General features: G+C 34.6%; 2 protein-coding genes across 2 annotated transcripts; both read left to right on the forward strand.

Annotated features, from left to right (window-relative positions):
• Positions 1-5426: 5426 nt before the first annotated feature.
• LOC130717980 (cysteine-rich receptor-like protein kinase 10) lies at positions 5427-8227 on the forward strand. The gene is made up of 7 exons (XM_057568401.1): positions 5427-6331; positions 6426-6563; positions 6660-6781; positions 6883-7093; positions 7203-7440; positions 7605-7764; positions 7874-8227. The coding sequence occupies exons 1-7, from the start codon at positions 5494-5496 to the stop codon at positions 8168-8170; spliced, it is 2004 nt and encodes a 667-aa protein (XP_057424384.1). The 5' UTR covers positions 5427-5493; the 3' UTR covers positions 8171-8227.
• A 2925-nt stretch (positions 8228-11152) lies between these two features.
• On the forward strand, positions 11153-14690 carry LOC130717978 (cysteine-rich receptor-like protein kinase 44). The gene is made up of 7 exons (XM_057568399.1): positions 11153-12144; positions 12886-13026; positions 13117-13244; positions 13339-13549; positions 13672-13909; positions 14015-14165; positions 14242-14690. Exons 1-7 carry the CDS (start codon positions 11298-11300, stop codon positions 14554-14556), a joined length of 2031 nt encoding a protein of 676 aa, XP_057424382.1. The 5' UTR covers positions 11153-11297; the 3' UTR covers positions 14557-14690.
• The last annotated feature ends 1022 nt before the right edge of the window (positions 14691-15712 follow it).

Below are 15712 nucleotides of genomic sequence, written 5' to 3' on the forward strand. Positions count from 1 at the left end.
GAACTCCACGTCATCTCATCCAATGGTTAAGAACTCAGTTCTTAGTTCTTAACTCAAAAATAAGAACTAAGAACCTTGCATTGGAGATGCTCTTAGACCACACTCATGTACTAGTCTTTTATTATTATTAAAAAACTTTTTCTTTTCTGCATCGGAAAACTATTATTAAACAACTATGATGGCTCTTTAAAAAAAACTATAATGGCATGTTTAAAGTTCTAGTCTTCTAGATCAATTAGAATATGTTATTTTTATAATTATTAATAAAAATAAAAATAATTATTTAAAACAATATAAGCCTTGAGTTTTTACAAGTACTTTTTTTTATTTTAGCACAAATATTTATTTTTTCCCTTCCATATTTGATAATTTCAAAGCCTCTCAACTATTTTATACGAACAAACTCACATGAAGGAATTAAATGCAATTTAGGGAAAAATGACACAAAGAAAACACATTTTACTCCAATAAGATACCCTTTATTTTAACATGTTTGAAACTACACTAGAATAGTAATGTAAATTCAAATCCTAAGTAGTCCAAACCATATCACACACATGGAACTAGTTTATCCCATTTGTTATAGAAAATCAACATTACCATCATCATCACCAAGGGAGAATCTGATAGAAACTTGGAGATCCTCCAAAACCTCTCATGTTATTGAAGCCAATCAAATGATGAGCATACAACATGGGTCCCTGGAAAAACTGTTGTGGGAACACCTAAGTGGTGATGGAGGAGGCTGATGAAAAGGAACTGTGGGGCTGGTGAGACCACCAACAACATAAAAAAAAACAATGAGTAAGTGGATTGGTAGTATTAGCGACGTCACTGTAGCAATGGACATGCTTTTTGAGCTCATCCAACGCCGTCCTAAACATCTCGAGCTGAGGCTTGTTCATCTCCTCAACTTGACAAGCCCACTAGAACTGGCCATAGGTCGTATTGCGTAGGGGGGTCAGCTCCTTGTCGTGCTTCATGTCGGTGTCTAGCTGGTTTTGATTTGGGAGAGGTGCATGTTGAGCTCACGCATGTTGTCGCTTTGCTAAGCCTCAAATGTATTGTGTGTTGTTGGAGGTTTGGTGCGGGGACTGGAAGAGGTAGCATTGGATGACAACCTTCACGTTGGATTGACCGAAAGAGAAGACTTTCTCACTCAGAGAGAAACGATGAGAGCGAGCTATGCACCATAAAGGGTACAAAGATTGTATGCTTTCTTGGAGAGCCCGCTACGACACTTCGAGAAAGTGACTTGAATATTTCTATCATTGGTAATTTTTTTAATCTCTATCTTTTGTCTTCCCTTTCTTTTCTTTCTAGAGGTTCTGGCAGTTGACATGGCTACAAGATGAACGAAATGAAGATAAATGATGAGAATAAAGTTTAGAGGATGAGTTGCATGAACATTTTGGAATGACGTGAATGGTTTCTTTTATATGAATTTTTATGCAAAAAGAGAAATGAAGTATGCTTCACACCCTATTGCAAAATGTGGCTGCAACTCATCCTCTAAACTCTAATCTCATCATTTATCTTCATTTCATTTATCTTGTACCCATGTCAACTTCCAGAACCTCTAGAAAAGCAAGGGAAGACAAAAGATAGAGATTAAAAAAATTACCAATGAGAAACCTTCAAGTCACTTTCTTGAAGCGGTCGTCGTAGCGGGATCATCAAGAAAGCATACAATCTTGGTACCCTTTATGGTGCAGAGAGCTCGCTCTCATCGTTTCTCTCCAAGTGAGGAAGTCTTCTCTTTCGGCCAATCCAACGTGAAAGCTGTCATCCAACGCGACCTCTTCTAGACACCACACCAAACCTCCAACAACACACAATACATTTGAGGCTTAGCAAAGCGACAACATGCGTGAGCTCAACATGCACCTCTCCCAAATCAACAACCAGCTAGACACTGGCAAGAAGCACGACAAGGAGTTGACCCCCTACGCAATGCGACCCATGGCCAGTTCTAGTGGGCTGGTCAAGTTGAGGAGATGGGCAAGCCTTAACTTGAGAAGTTCAAGGCGGCATTGGACGAGTTCAAGAAGCATGGCCATTTCTATAGTTCTTCTGCTGCTACTATCATTCCACCTACCTTCACCACCTCTTGAAGTGCTCCAGCAATAGTTTTTCCCCAGAGGTCATGTTGCAGGCGTATCACCGGTAACCTATATAATATCAACAAATACATAATTCAAACAATAATGTAAAGAAGACTTTACTGTCATGGTCACCCCAATGTGTTAACACTCGTTTGGGTGAGTTAAAGCAAATCTTAATTCACAGGGCATAATATCCAAATAATTTTTAAATTTAACAAGTAATCCTATAACCCATTTTAAAAACGAACCTTGGTTGATGAAGACATTTACTTATTTGATAAAGCTTCCACATGTACTATATATTTGCCAAAAAATTAATTAGTTCTATTTTTTTCAGAATATAAAACTCATCACACGTAGTAGGGAATTTATTTCTTTCAATACAAAAACAACTATGGCAATCTCATTTTCTACATATCATATAGAAACATAACAAAAGGGCTTATAAAAGGATTGAGAAAAAAGATACAAAGATATGATATGATTGTGATTTTGGGTCCCATCCAACAAAATCTTTGCCATTTATCATTATATTTAAAGGGTATGATTGATTAATAGATAAACATTAACTTTTATTTATAATGTAATTTATCTTCTTACATCGGCTAGATCATACATCTGCGAGAGAGGATCTTGATTGGAAAATTGATTCTCCTCCATACATTATGAAAAATAAAACCAGATTGGCTCTACACTGATGATGTGAGTAACGTCATCTATAATTTTTTTCATTTTTAATTCAATTAAGAATATATATATAATTCTCCAAACAAAACCTAAAAAATCACCATATATCACGTTGTCATGACAATCAACATTTCTCGCCTTTTTTTTTTTTTTTAATTTGGAACAATTTAATTATTCAGGTAAACAACAAATTGTAGATTAGTCGTAAATCAACACATATGCAATAATCTAGATTTCAGTATCTATATGTCATAAACTCTAAAATTTTAAATTTCACAATATATATGAATTAGAATTTCACGATTCTAATCCCAGTATAACCCATTTTAATACCACACGTAGAGAGAAATTTCTCTTATCTATACTTTTACTTATAACCAAACAAAAATAAAAGAAAATATTGCAAATAATATACCATTCAAAGAAGCTCTCACAAGCAATGAAGATCTCATATAAGCATGATATGAGAGCAACAAGAGCTTTCACGTGATCTCTCACTTTTACAAACAGACTATTCGATGAAAAAATAAGCTGCGCATGAGACAAGTGGTGATCCTGCTCTCCTTATATATAACCTAAAACTCAACAACTCTCCATAATAGGTATTGGGCTCATTAGGTTAGGTCGTACACAAGAACTCAATGAACTTGCATATTGGGCTTAGCCCAATAAATAAATATACACATGATGATTAATAAAAGGGTTAAATACGTTTTTAGTCCCCGATAAAAGGGGTATATTGGATTTGATCCCTCTAAAAAGTTTCATAGCTTCTAGTTCCCACCATTATTGAAATAAGTGAAATTAGTCACTTAGTTCATTTTGTAGCGGTTTAAACCGCCACTAAAATCAAGAATAGATAATGGACAATTAAAAATCGCCGCTAATACACAAAAATCGCCACAAAAAGCACGACGGAGATTTACATAATCTATTTCAATAATGTTTGGAACTAAATGCTATGAAATATTTTTGGAGGAACCAAATTCAATTCACTCCAAGGACTGAAAACATATTCAACCCTTAAAAAAAACTCAAAATAGGCTAGATATAAAAATCAACTGACTGGGAAATAATTATCAGTAAATTATAAATAACATGTTAATTATTTTTTCAAGTGTAAAACAAATTAACAGGCAAATTGATTTATTGATCAACTTTATAATTTATATAATTTTTTTTGTAAAATTTCATTAATAATATAAAAGTTCCTTTAAAAAATACAACAGTTTAAGAAAAGAAAAAAATCGTAGAAATAACTACAGAGTGATGAAGTTATGGATTGATAGAAAATGATGATGATATTGAGTTCTTTTTTCGATTACACTTGGAATAGTAAGATATTGAGTTCAAATGCATACTCATGTTTTCATCAACAAACATATAATAGTAATTTTCTAACTCTCACTTAAATAGTACTATTCAAATTCATTTTCCGATGTAAAAAAATACTACTCAAATTTAGTCTGTAAACTTTTTCTTGCTATTTATCTATTTCACTCCTTAATTACTCCGACCATATTTCAATCAATTACTATGATAGTGTCTAAAGTGTATTGTCTAACATTGAGGTCCATCATGAACCGCTAATGTAAATTTTATATGATAAATAGATTACCAATTTTTGGGACCACTACAGACTACCATCACAAAGTGAAAAATAAAAATAAAAACTGAAAATTAAACAACACTTAATTTACTACAATGTCCCTTTCTTTAACCTCGGATTTTCAAAAAACTAATTTCATCCTCATGATTTCTAGCCCTCCCAAAGCTAACACTGCCCCAGCCTCCACCATCACGGCGACGACCCTCTTCTACCGCCACGCCGCCGCACGTAGTCCTCCTCAATGGCGAGGCCAAACAGTGTGAGGAAGCGTGAGGAAGCTTCAAAGTGTGAATTTATCCTTGACAATGCATATGGTGACTTCTGGATGTCAGTGACAGATCTTCATGAAATATTAATAAAGTTGTCTTCAAATCATTAAAATAACTATGTTATTCAACATTTTGCCCCTGTTCGTCAACAAACCCTCGCCTTAAGTAACGCTTCTTTTCACAGGGAAAGGTAGTTAAGAACAAATAGTGAGAAGAGATAATAGATACTACTATAAATTTTGTTGACTTATCAGTTCTTAGTATTCTACGCGGGCTCAATTATGTACTTAATAAGTATTTAAGTCAATAAATAAATAGTAGGCTAAAAAGTATTTTTGACCCCTGATGTTTCAAGTTTGTGCAAATTCTGCCCCTATCTATTTTTGTCGATGTTTCTACCTCTCATGTTTTCAAACAGTGCACCGTCTACCCCTCACGGTGCACTGTTTGAAAACATGAGGGGTAGACGGTGCACTGTTTGAAAACATGAGGGGTAGAAACATCGACAAAAATAGAGTAGGGGCAGAATTTGCACAAACTTAAAACATCAGGGGCCAAAAGTGTTTTTTAGCCTAAATAGTATTCTACGCGGAATTTTGCTCAATATGTATTTCAGTCAATAAAGAAGGTTATTCACATGACAAATTGAAGAAACTATATGACTTCATTCCATTCTACGAATATTACAGGAATAAAATGACAAAAACTTATATTATACATTAATAGCCTAATACTATCTAAATTAATTCATAACATTTATAAATCTCATGTGATACAATGCTATTGCTAACTAATTAGTTCATTGTTTTTGACTTTGCAAACCATGAATTCCTACAGCATTTCAGCACTGCAAAAAATCCCAATTCTCTTATTGTCCCTTGCATTTCTCAACCAATATTACATAGCTGCTATACAAGTTAATAACAAGCCTCCACCTTACTATGAATGTTCAAGCAACATCACTAGCACTTACACCCCCAACAGCACCTTCCACACCAACCTTCAAACTCTTCTGTCATGGCTTTCCTCCAACGCCACACCCACGGTTCAAGTCTACAACGCCGCTGTTGTGGAAAACAACAACAACAACACGGTCTATGGCCTCTTCATGTGCAGATTTGACGGGGAACCGAACTGCGAAGACTGCGTGATAAACAACACAAAAGTGATAACAAAAGTGTGTCCCATGGCAAAAGAAGCCATACTTTGGGACGCTAATTGCATGGTGCGTTACTCCAATCATTATTTCCTCACCACAGTGGAAGGGAGTCCTAAAATCACCGCGATGAACGATGAGGACTACGTGGGTCAGATTGGCCACTTCAACAGCTTACTCTGGGACACTATGAATGAGGTGAGAAACAGAACAGTAAATGCTCCTCCAGGATCCATGAAGTATGCTTACAAGTCAGTGAACATCACAGCTAACCAAACACTATATGCAAGTGAATATTGTACCCCTTACCTTTCCCGAGAAAACTGCAGTTGGTGTCTCAATGATGCCTTGGCGGAAGTACAAACCTCTTGTTGCAAAGGGAAAAGGGGAGGCAGAGTTATTTACCCCAGTTGCGGTCTTAGATTCGAACTATATCCATTTTATCATGCGGCCACTTCTATTTCGCCAACTGTTCCTCTTAACCCTTTGGCACCACCAGAACCAGGTTTGGCATAACCATTAACCAATCTTTTCACTGTTTTTTTCTTCAGCTAACTATCAATTTATGTATTCTTAGTCAGAGTTGATGTTTCATGCAGGAAAAAGAAAACATTCAAAAACAGTAATCATTGTGGTTGTCACAGTTGTTGTCTTAGGGGTGCTTTTATCTTTGGGTTGCGGCTGTTTCGTGAGCAGGGGACGGAGGAAGAATCACGGGAGTATTCTCAAAGAAAGCTGTAATGTGTTAAAATACTAAGAATTAGTGTTGATGATAAAAACAGAACCACTATATTTTCCCAATTGTTAAACAATTTAAAACTTGTTTGGTGCAGTTGGGAATGGAGTTTCTATTTTGGAATCCTTTTGGTTTGACTTAGGCGAAATTGAAGCTGCAACGAGTAAGTTTGCTAAAGAAAATATGATTGGAAAAGGTGGATTTGGAGAAGTCTACAAGGTAACATCCTGAGTACCAGATAGAAGAGTTTGTTATAGTTAACTTTGTACTCTTTTCATCAATTGGATTGTAGTTATCAGCTGGTTCATCTTGTTTTACAGGGTGTGCTTTCCAATGGGCAAGAGATAGCTGTGAAGAGGCTTTTGGGAAGCTCTGGTCAAGGTGCAATAGAATTCAAGAATGAGGTCCTTGCTATAGCTCAACTTCAACACAAAAATCTAGTGAAATTACTAGGATTTTGTGTGGATGGGCAAGAAAAGATACTCATATATGAGTATGTACCCAACAAGAGTCTGGACTACTTTTTATTAGGTTAGTACTTTTATTATTGTTTTCAGTTTTCAGTTAGATTGTTATATGTTCTTGCAAGATGAATGGTTTCCAGAGTTGGCATTTAAATCTTGGTTTTCTTCTCTTGTAGATCCCCAAAAGAGAAAACAATTAAATTGGTTGGAGCGACGCAAGATTATAGGAGGAATTGCTCGAGGAATTCTTTATCTCCATGAGGATTCACGCCTCAAAATTATACACCGAGATCTCAAACCTAGTAATGTTTTGTTAGACAGTGACATGAATCCAAAAATCTCAGATTTTGGAATGGCTAGAATTGTTGCTGCTGATAACATTGAAGAAAATACTCATAGAATTGTTGGGACTTTGTAAGTTATATCTTCCTACTTCTCAACTAGCATTTCTCATTTGGCTTATGAATAAAGCTTTGATGCCACATAACTATCTATCAATTGTATATTATACAGGATACAACATTTTAGTAAGTTTCTACATTGATAAAGTTCTAATTTCTACAATCTATTATATACAGCGGTTACATGTCTCCAGAGTATGCAATGAATGGTCACTTTTCTGTGAAATCTGATGTGTTCAGTTTCGGAGTCATGGTCCTAGATATTATTAGTGGGAAAAGGAAAGGTTCTTACCCTGATTCAGACATTTCAAATCGGGTTGATAACATACGGAAATATGTGAGTATTTGAATCCTATAACCAAATTCTATACACAACACATATACATGATAGGACTGTGGACATGATAGAGATAAAGATTTGATTAGTGGACAATTGTGAATTGCAGGCTTGGACAAAGTGGATAGACCAAACACCATTAGAACTATTAGATCCTCATCTGGAAGGATCATATTCTGAACATGAAGTGATTAGATGCATCCATATCGGTTTATTATGTGTACAAGAAGACCCGAATGACAGACCAACAATGGCAAAAGTTGTTTCTTTCCTGAATAATCCTACAATAGATTTGCCAACACCTACTCAGCAATTATTTTTCATGCATAGAAAAATGGAGGATTTTGATGATTCAAACTATGAATCTATCAATAACATGACAGAGAGTCAATATTCTCCTAGATAATTCTGTAACTGGTGATCATATTAGTTTAATGGGAATTTCTCTTCTTTTTTTGTCAAATTCTCCCTTTTCTTTGAACAATATGTAAGAACAAATTATAATTCTTCATTTATCTCAGTAATTACGTGAAAAATATTCCTCTTTGGCTCAGACAAATGTATACCATTATAGAATAAATACATGAATTGTGTAACTTACCTTTTTCGCGCAGATTCAACAATTTTCAGCTCCAATGATCTCCAAAGTGCTCTGTGCTCTTATGCCAAACCCTTGACTCTGTGAGTGTTTCAAAGAGTAGAAGAATTAATCTCGCAACATATTTCTCACTCAATTTCGGAAAATAGTTGCATGCTCGTCTAACAAATGTCTTTCCCAGGAACTCGAACTTATGTTTACGGTTCTAGTTTGTTTACCGCTAGACGAACACTTTGTTGGTCACAACTTTTTTTGTTGTTGTTGGTTAAGGACTTTCATACCCCTTCCTAAATCAATATTGATTTTTGTTGGACTGTATAGTTGGGCTTTATGGTTTGGGTCCAAGAGACTACTTATGAGCTGTAAATGAAATGAATATTTTTTTAGTTTGTTTTAACATTTTATTTTTGTAAAAAGAAAATAATAAAATAAAGTAACAACATAACTCAAAAGCAGTAAGGGAAAATAAAATTGGTTACATAAAAAGTGAAAGGGAGAGTAACTAAAATAGTAAGATGCATTGTGTAAGATTAAGATATAATATTTTTTTGGTTATTGTTATGATCAAAGATAATATTAAAGAAAAAAATTCCAATTGATCAAAGACACTCATTTTCTTGTCTATAACTTGGTGATCTTTTTTCTTCACCTCATTTTTCCTTCTGCAATGCTTTGAATTCATGATATTCAATAAATTTAACAATATTTCGTGAAGCAATGACTTCATCAATTTATAGGTTAAGGAAGTCAAGTCAAATCAAGTTTAACAAACTAAGGATACCATAAAGAAAAGAAGTTGAATTCCATGGATGAAGTTATTATTATTATCATTTTTTTTTGGGAAATTATTATTAATATTAAGGGCTTCTTCGGTATTAAAAGACAAAAATTTACTACATGTAATTTAAAATATAAGTAGGGTAAAAGAAATAATAAATAATAAATATTAGAATAAAATATTTAAAATAATTGACACTTCAGGTTTTTTTCATTTTTTTTAAGCAATTGACAATTTCAGGTAACTATGATACCAATTTCATACACCCTTCGGTCACGATTATAAGCAAAAAACAACATTTTAGATTTATTGACTAAATGATGTATCTAGTACATATTACTAGATACATCATTTAGTCATTACTAGATACATCATTTAGTCAATGAATCTATAATATTGTTTTTTTCTTATAATAGTGATTGAAGGATGTATGAAACTTAGTGTAATAGAAGAAACCTCGTATTACTTTCCAAAGTGTGAATTGATCCCATTACAATGCATGTGACATCATCAAATATTGCAAAAGTCTTCTTTCAAATCATTAAATGACTATACTAACCAACATTTTGCCCCTTTTCATCATGAAACTTGAAACCCTCGCGTTAACTAGGGCCCTTGTTCACGAGGAGGGGTGGTTAAGAAGAAGATTGCAAACATTTCATCTATAATGTTGTTTTCTCTTTTCCCTCTTCGTGGGCTTGTCCAGTGGACTTTCCCTCCCCTTGTTTTCCCCGGTGTGGGCTCGGCCTTTAGGCCTTTGATTAATCTACAACTACCTTTCATTGACCAAAAAAAAAAACTTGATAAATATTAAAAAAGTTGACCCCACTTCTATTATTATATACGGTCACCAACAACATGTCAATCTAGTGGCAGTTTGGCAAACAAGCTTAATCATCGTCGAGATGAAAACACATTCAAAGTCCGAAAATGTTACCTATTGGGAGTAATTGACACAACTTTTGGATATAGAGAAAATATCATCTGATAGAAGCTAGTTCCCTTTCACATTCCCAAAAAAAAATTCCCTTCCCTCCCTAAAAACTAAAGCCTAAAGTGACAAGAAAATGTTATCTGTTTCGATCGAATTCACGTTGACAACAGATATGTTATCTTATATATGTTGTTTGTGGGAATCTAAAACAAAGGTAGCCAAGATTGAAGATTGTATCATAATTGCAGCAGAGAATAAAGTGGGTTATTGTCGCTGTTATCACATGGGTATTTGAAGGTAGTGTGGAATATAACATGATTAAGTGGAGAGGGCAACATGTATAAAAAAGAAAGAAATTAAGAAAAAAGCTGAGGTTAAGAGTTAATTAAGGGGATGAACATAAATTAAGTGCCAAGTGGGTTGAGCTTTTTCTTTTTGTTTAATTAGCCACATGTATAGTTCATGGGTAATATATACTATACATTTGAATTGGAAATATTTATTTCTGGGATCGTCTAACTTGTACCAAAAAAATTATTTTACTCCTACTGAACAAATATGGTTATTGAAAAATAACATAAAAAGTATAAAATTCTTAACTCATTTATCTTATATATTATCTATCCATAAAAGAAAAACTTAGATGAGGTTAAACAACCTCATGTTGTAAGTTAGACAATCCACTTATCTATGGATTAATCAATGAAACTAGCTATTTTGGTGAGAGTTTATCGATACATAAAACTTGAACCCAATAACTTACTATACTCAAGGGAAATTAAATATGTACCGGTTGAAACAATAAACTTGGTGGAGTGGATTGAGCTTGTATGTCAAAAAAAAGATTAGCATGATAACTAAATTACATTTTAGTGTTTTGATATATTTACATCAAACTATTTCCTCTATTTATTTTTCACTCTTTCTTCTTATGTGTTTTAATTTTCTTCTACATTAGATATCATATTTCTAATTTCTCTCTTCTATTCTTACTTCTCATTAGGTGAAAGTGTGGAATTTGCGTGAGGCAAACTTTTTCCTACACTTTAATCATCATTCAAGCCAAGCTTTAAAGTCTATAAAGAAAGAATATACATCCGCCACAGCAATTGCCACCCCAGTAGGGTGATGGCAGCAGTGCTATCTAGAACAAGATATGATGACCCTATGGTTGCTTGCACATTATTTAGAGGATCCAAGCTTCCTTGTTCCCCTATCGAAGCATGGGTTCCTTCCAATATTTGTTCCTTGCACTCACTACTTTGTTTTCCCTCTTCTTCATTCAATGCTCTCCCTCTCCCATCATCCAAGCTGCTATATATAAAGATAAAAACAGCAACAATGCTTACTATAACTGCACAAGAAACATCACTTTTGCTACCAACAACTCTTACCCTTCCAACATCAAAACACTACTAGACTGGCTCTCCTCCAATGGCACTAACAATGCCAGATCCTACCTCACCACTGTTGCTACCAAAAACACCACTGTCTACGGCATGTTCAATTGTTTAAGAGACATTAGCACAGATACTTGTCAAGCGTGCGTGACAGAATCAGCCAAACTCATATCATCTTTGTGTTCAACAGCAAAAGAAGCCATCATTTGGTACAAAGTATGCCTCGTGCGCTACTCTGATCGTCGATTCTTCTCCACCATGGAGGAGAGTCCAAAAATTTCTTTCATGGACAAACAAGATTACACCGGGGGTCGCGTTGAGCGGTTCAACAACATCGTGTGGGACACGTTGAACGATTTGAGAAGCGAGGCTGCAAATGCTTCTACTAAACTGGCTCACAAGGTAGTGGAAATCACGAAGAAGCAGAAGCTATACGGTGCCGCTTGGTGCGTGTCGTACTTGTCGGCGGAGAACTGCGGCTGGTGTCTTAGTGATGCCATAGCAGATGTTCCGACGAGTTGCTGCAGGGGAAAAACTGGAGGGAGAATATATTTTCCAAGTTGTGGTGTTAGATTTGAATTATATCCGTTCAGCTTCACCAAAGAGGATACAGTTTCTTGGATGCCACCGCCACCGGAGAGTCCTCATCCTCCGCTGTCTCCACTACCAGGTTAAGTTACGACTGATTGATTATCTCTAAAGTGTATATTTTATTTTCTTGCTTTAATTTAATGACCAGTGATAAAACAATGAGATAGAAATAGGATGCATAAAAAGTTATGTTCAAATGAAATGGAGATAAGAGGGAAATAGAAAGAAAAGAGAGGGAAAATAAAAGATGAGGTGAGTGATATTTTTTTAAAAGAGAAGTGAGAGATAGATAGAAAGTAAAATGACAAGTTATAGGAACGTGAATGAATCATAGGTCACCATTTATATATCGGTATAGATTCATAACTATCGGTCTCTCTTTTCCTATCACATCACATTACATCTATCACTTAACTCTATTCTCTTTCCTATCTCACTCTCCGTCTCTAGGTATCTTTGTGGTTCACATAACATTTTTGTTTATATATACATTCTAATCACTAAAACTTCAAACCCCATCAGGGATGCAATAGGTACAGCTGGACATGTATAACCCATTTTTAAAGAATAGATTTATATTCTTCGAATAAGTGAGTCCACTTCGATATCAGGTTACATAAATGATATGAGTATACTCTGTAATTTGACCAACTTACCATGTCAAATTTCAATATAGGTAATCTTCTAAACAAAATTTTTAGTTGCTCTTCTGAATCATAATAAGCTAATTCTAACATGAAATTGATTAACTAATTAAAAGCAAAACTCTCACTTTTTTTATTTATACTGGAAATGACATAAGTTACTGATATTTATGCAGGAAGAAGAAAACAGAAGACAGTAACAATATTTGTGATCGTTGTTCCAGTTGTTTTTACACTGGTGCTTTTAGTCTTGGGTTACTATCGTTTTCTCTATAGAAAGGAAGGAAAGAATCATCATGATATTCTCAAAGAAAGCTGTAATGTGGAAACAAACACTTTTTTTGTTTATCATCAATGAAGCATTTCCCTTAGCCAAATATTTGAAGAATCTATTTTGTTTGTTATAGTTGGGCATGGGCATGACATTTCCAATTTGGAGTCCTTGCAATTTGAATTAGCAATAATTGAAGTTGCAACAAATAGATTTGCTACAGAAAACATGATAGGCAAAGGAGGATTTGGAGAAGTCTACAAGGTAAACATGCTAACTAGCACTATATTAAAAAGATAAAATCAATTATTGTCTCCTTATTATGTATCATATTAACTACAACATATATGTTTTTCAGGGTACTCTTTCAGATGGACAAGAAATTGCTGTGAAAAGGCTTACAAGAAGCTCTGGGCAAGGTGTAGCAGAGTTTAAAAATGAGGTTCAAGTTATAGCCAAGCTTCAACACAGAAATCTAGTAAGGTTACTAGGATTTTGTTTGGAAGGAGAAGAAAAGATACTTATCTATGAGTATGTGCCAAACAAGAGCCTAGACTACTTTTTATTTGGTATGTTGTTTCTTAACTCTTATTAAAAATTAACCTAGAGATCAGCATTGATAAATGACTGACCTTTTATGCACCAATTCTGAATTGAGCAAATGATTGAAGTAGACTAAATTATTCTGTAGACCACCAGAAGCGGAAACTACTGCCATGGCCTCAACGTCAGGGGATTATCAAAGGAATTGCACGAGGAATTCTGTATCTACATGAAGATTCTCGCCTCAAAATAATACACCGTGATTTAAAACCTAGTAATGTTTTGCTTGATAGTAATATGAATCCAAAAATCTCAGATTTTGGCATGGCGAGAATCATTGCTGCAGATGAAACTGAAGAAAGTACATGCAGAATTGTTGGAACATAGTAAGTTTTTTATTCTTACTATTTTCATTCACTTTCTCGTATGCACTATTTTTCCTAGCAGTCACTAATGCTCACTAAGAAAACTTTCTCATGTTTTCCTTAAAGTGGTTATATATCTCCGGAATATGCAATGCATGGACAATTTTCTGTGAAATCTGATGTGTTCAGTTTTGGAGTAATGATTCTAGAGATTATTAGTGGGAAAAGAAAAGGCTCTTCTTCTGAATTAGGGTGTCTTGATGACATCAGAAGACATGTGAGTACAAATTTTCTTAGACTTCTAAATCATAGTTGAAAGGTTGATTTGATTCATTGACAAATGGAGATTGTAGGCTTGGACAAAATGGACAGAGCAAAGGCCACTGGAACTAGTGGACCCTAATATAGAAGGATCTTATTCTCGAGAAGATGTCATCAGATGCATCCACATCGGTTTGCTATGTGTTCAGGAAGATCCAAATGATAGACCTACAATGGCAACGATTGTGTTCTACCTCAACAGCCCTTCAATCAACTTGCCATCCCCTAATGAACCACCATATTTTAAGCGTAGTAGAACAGGAGAGAACATCGCAACCAACATGGAATCGAGTAATATCGGTGATTCCATCAATGGAATAAGTTTGACCAAATTCTTTCCTCGTTAATACTAGGATGGCAGACTTGGCTGTATTATTCTCTATTGTTAAGTAACAATTATGAAACCTAGAATTCAACCATTTACATGTTTAAGTACAAGTGACTTGCAAATTCAGAAAATTGGAGCAACGACGCTTGAATTCAGACAATTCTATTCCTGGGTTGTATGGAAAATTAAACACCAAAAACCTACGATTTTATAAACATAAAAGCATTAACTCATTAGGCCAATGCTCATAAGTATTTTCAGAGACATTTTATCAAATACTTATGGGATACAAGATCTCTACATTCTTTAGTTGAATTTATCAGTACAACATATAATATAAAGAGCCTAAATTGTTACTTCTAATTGGCTTTTACTTATCTATAGGGTCTTGCACTCTTGCATGATAGACTATTTAAAGACTTATTTCATGTTAAACACAGTAAATTGGCCAACAAATTTATTAGCTTTTGTATCAGAAGCTCCAGGTTTTCCATCCCGCAATTCAGCTTTAGACATTTTTTAAACAAATTAACAATTGACAACAAACCATATCAATGGAAAATATTTTTCTAATGAAACTAACCTCTGACAAAATACTGGTGTGGCTGTTCTTCCCTGCACCAACCTTGCAATTCCGTCGGTAAGAAGCATATACCAACACCCATGCACTTGAAAGTTGACTTCCCTCCTATGGTTTGCATCCATATATATGTCCCTCAATTAGTTCATTTCAGCAATGTCATACTACATTTACTTAATTTTGATTTTAGCTCACCTCAATAAAGAACTTTTATCTTTCTCTCACGATCTATGAAGCATGGATACTTCATTTTGGCCAAATCTTCAACACCAAATCAGCTGAAAATAAGATTAAACAAATAGTTGACATTCAAGTATTTGAGGCCAAACATATCCCAAATAACAAAGTCTAAGAGGCAACAAACTGCAACTAAGCAAAAGGGCTAAAAGATACTGGAGCACATAGATTTAAATAAAAAAAAGAACAATGCCCTTATATTTCATGATGGTTTACAATCTACTCTTTCTTGTAACTTTCAATTCAGTAACTTCATTCAGGGAAAAAGAGAGCTTACAAAATCTATTCACTTCCTTCTTATATAATATAATAATAATAATAATAATCTGATACATTTCCTATTCTGGTGCTGTACACA

This window comes from Lotus japonicus, chromosome 5 (genome assembly GCF_012489685.1).
Source record: "Lotus japonicus ecotype B-129 chromosome 5, LjGifu_v1.2".
In the NCBI taxonomy this organism is placed as follows: Eukaryota; Viridiplantae; Streptophyta; class Magnoliopsida; order Fabales; family Fabaceae; genus Lotus; species Lotus japonicus.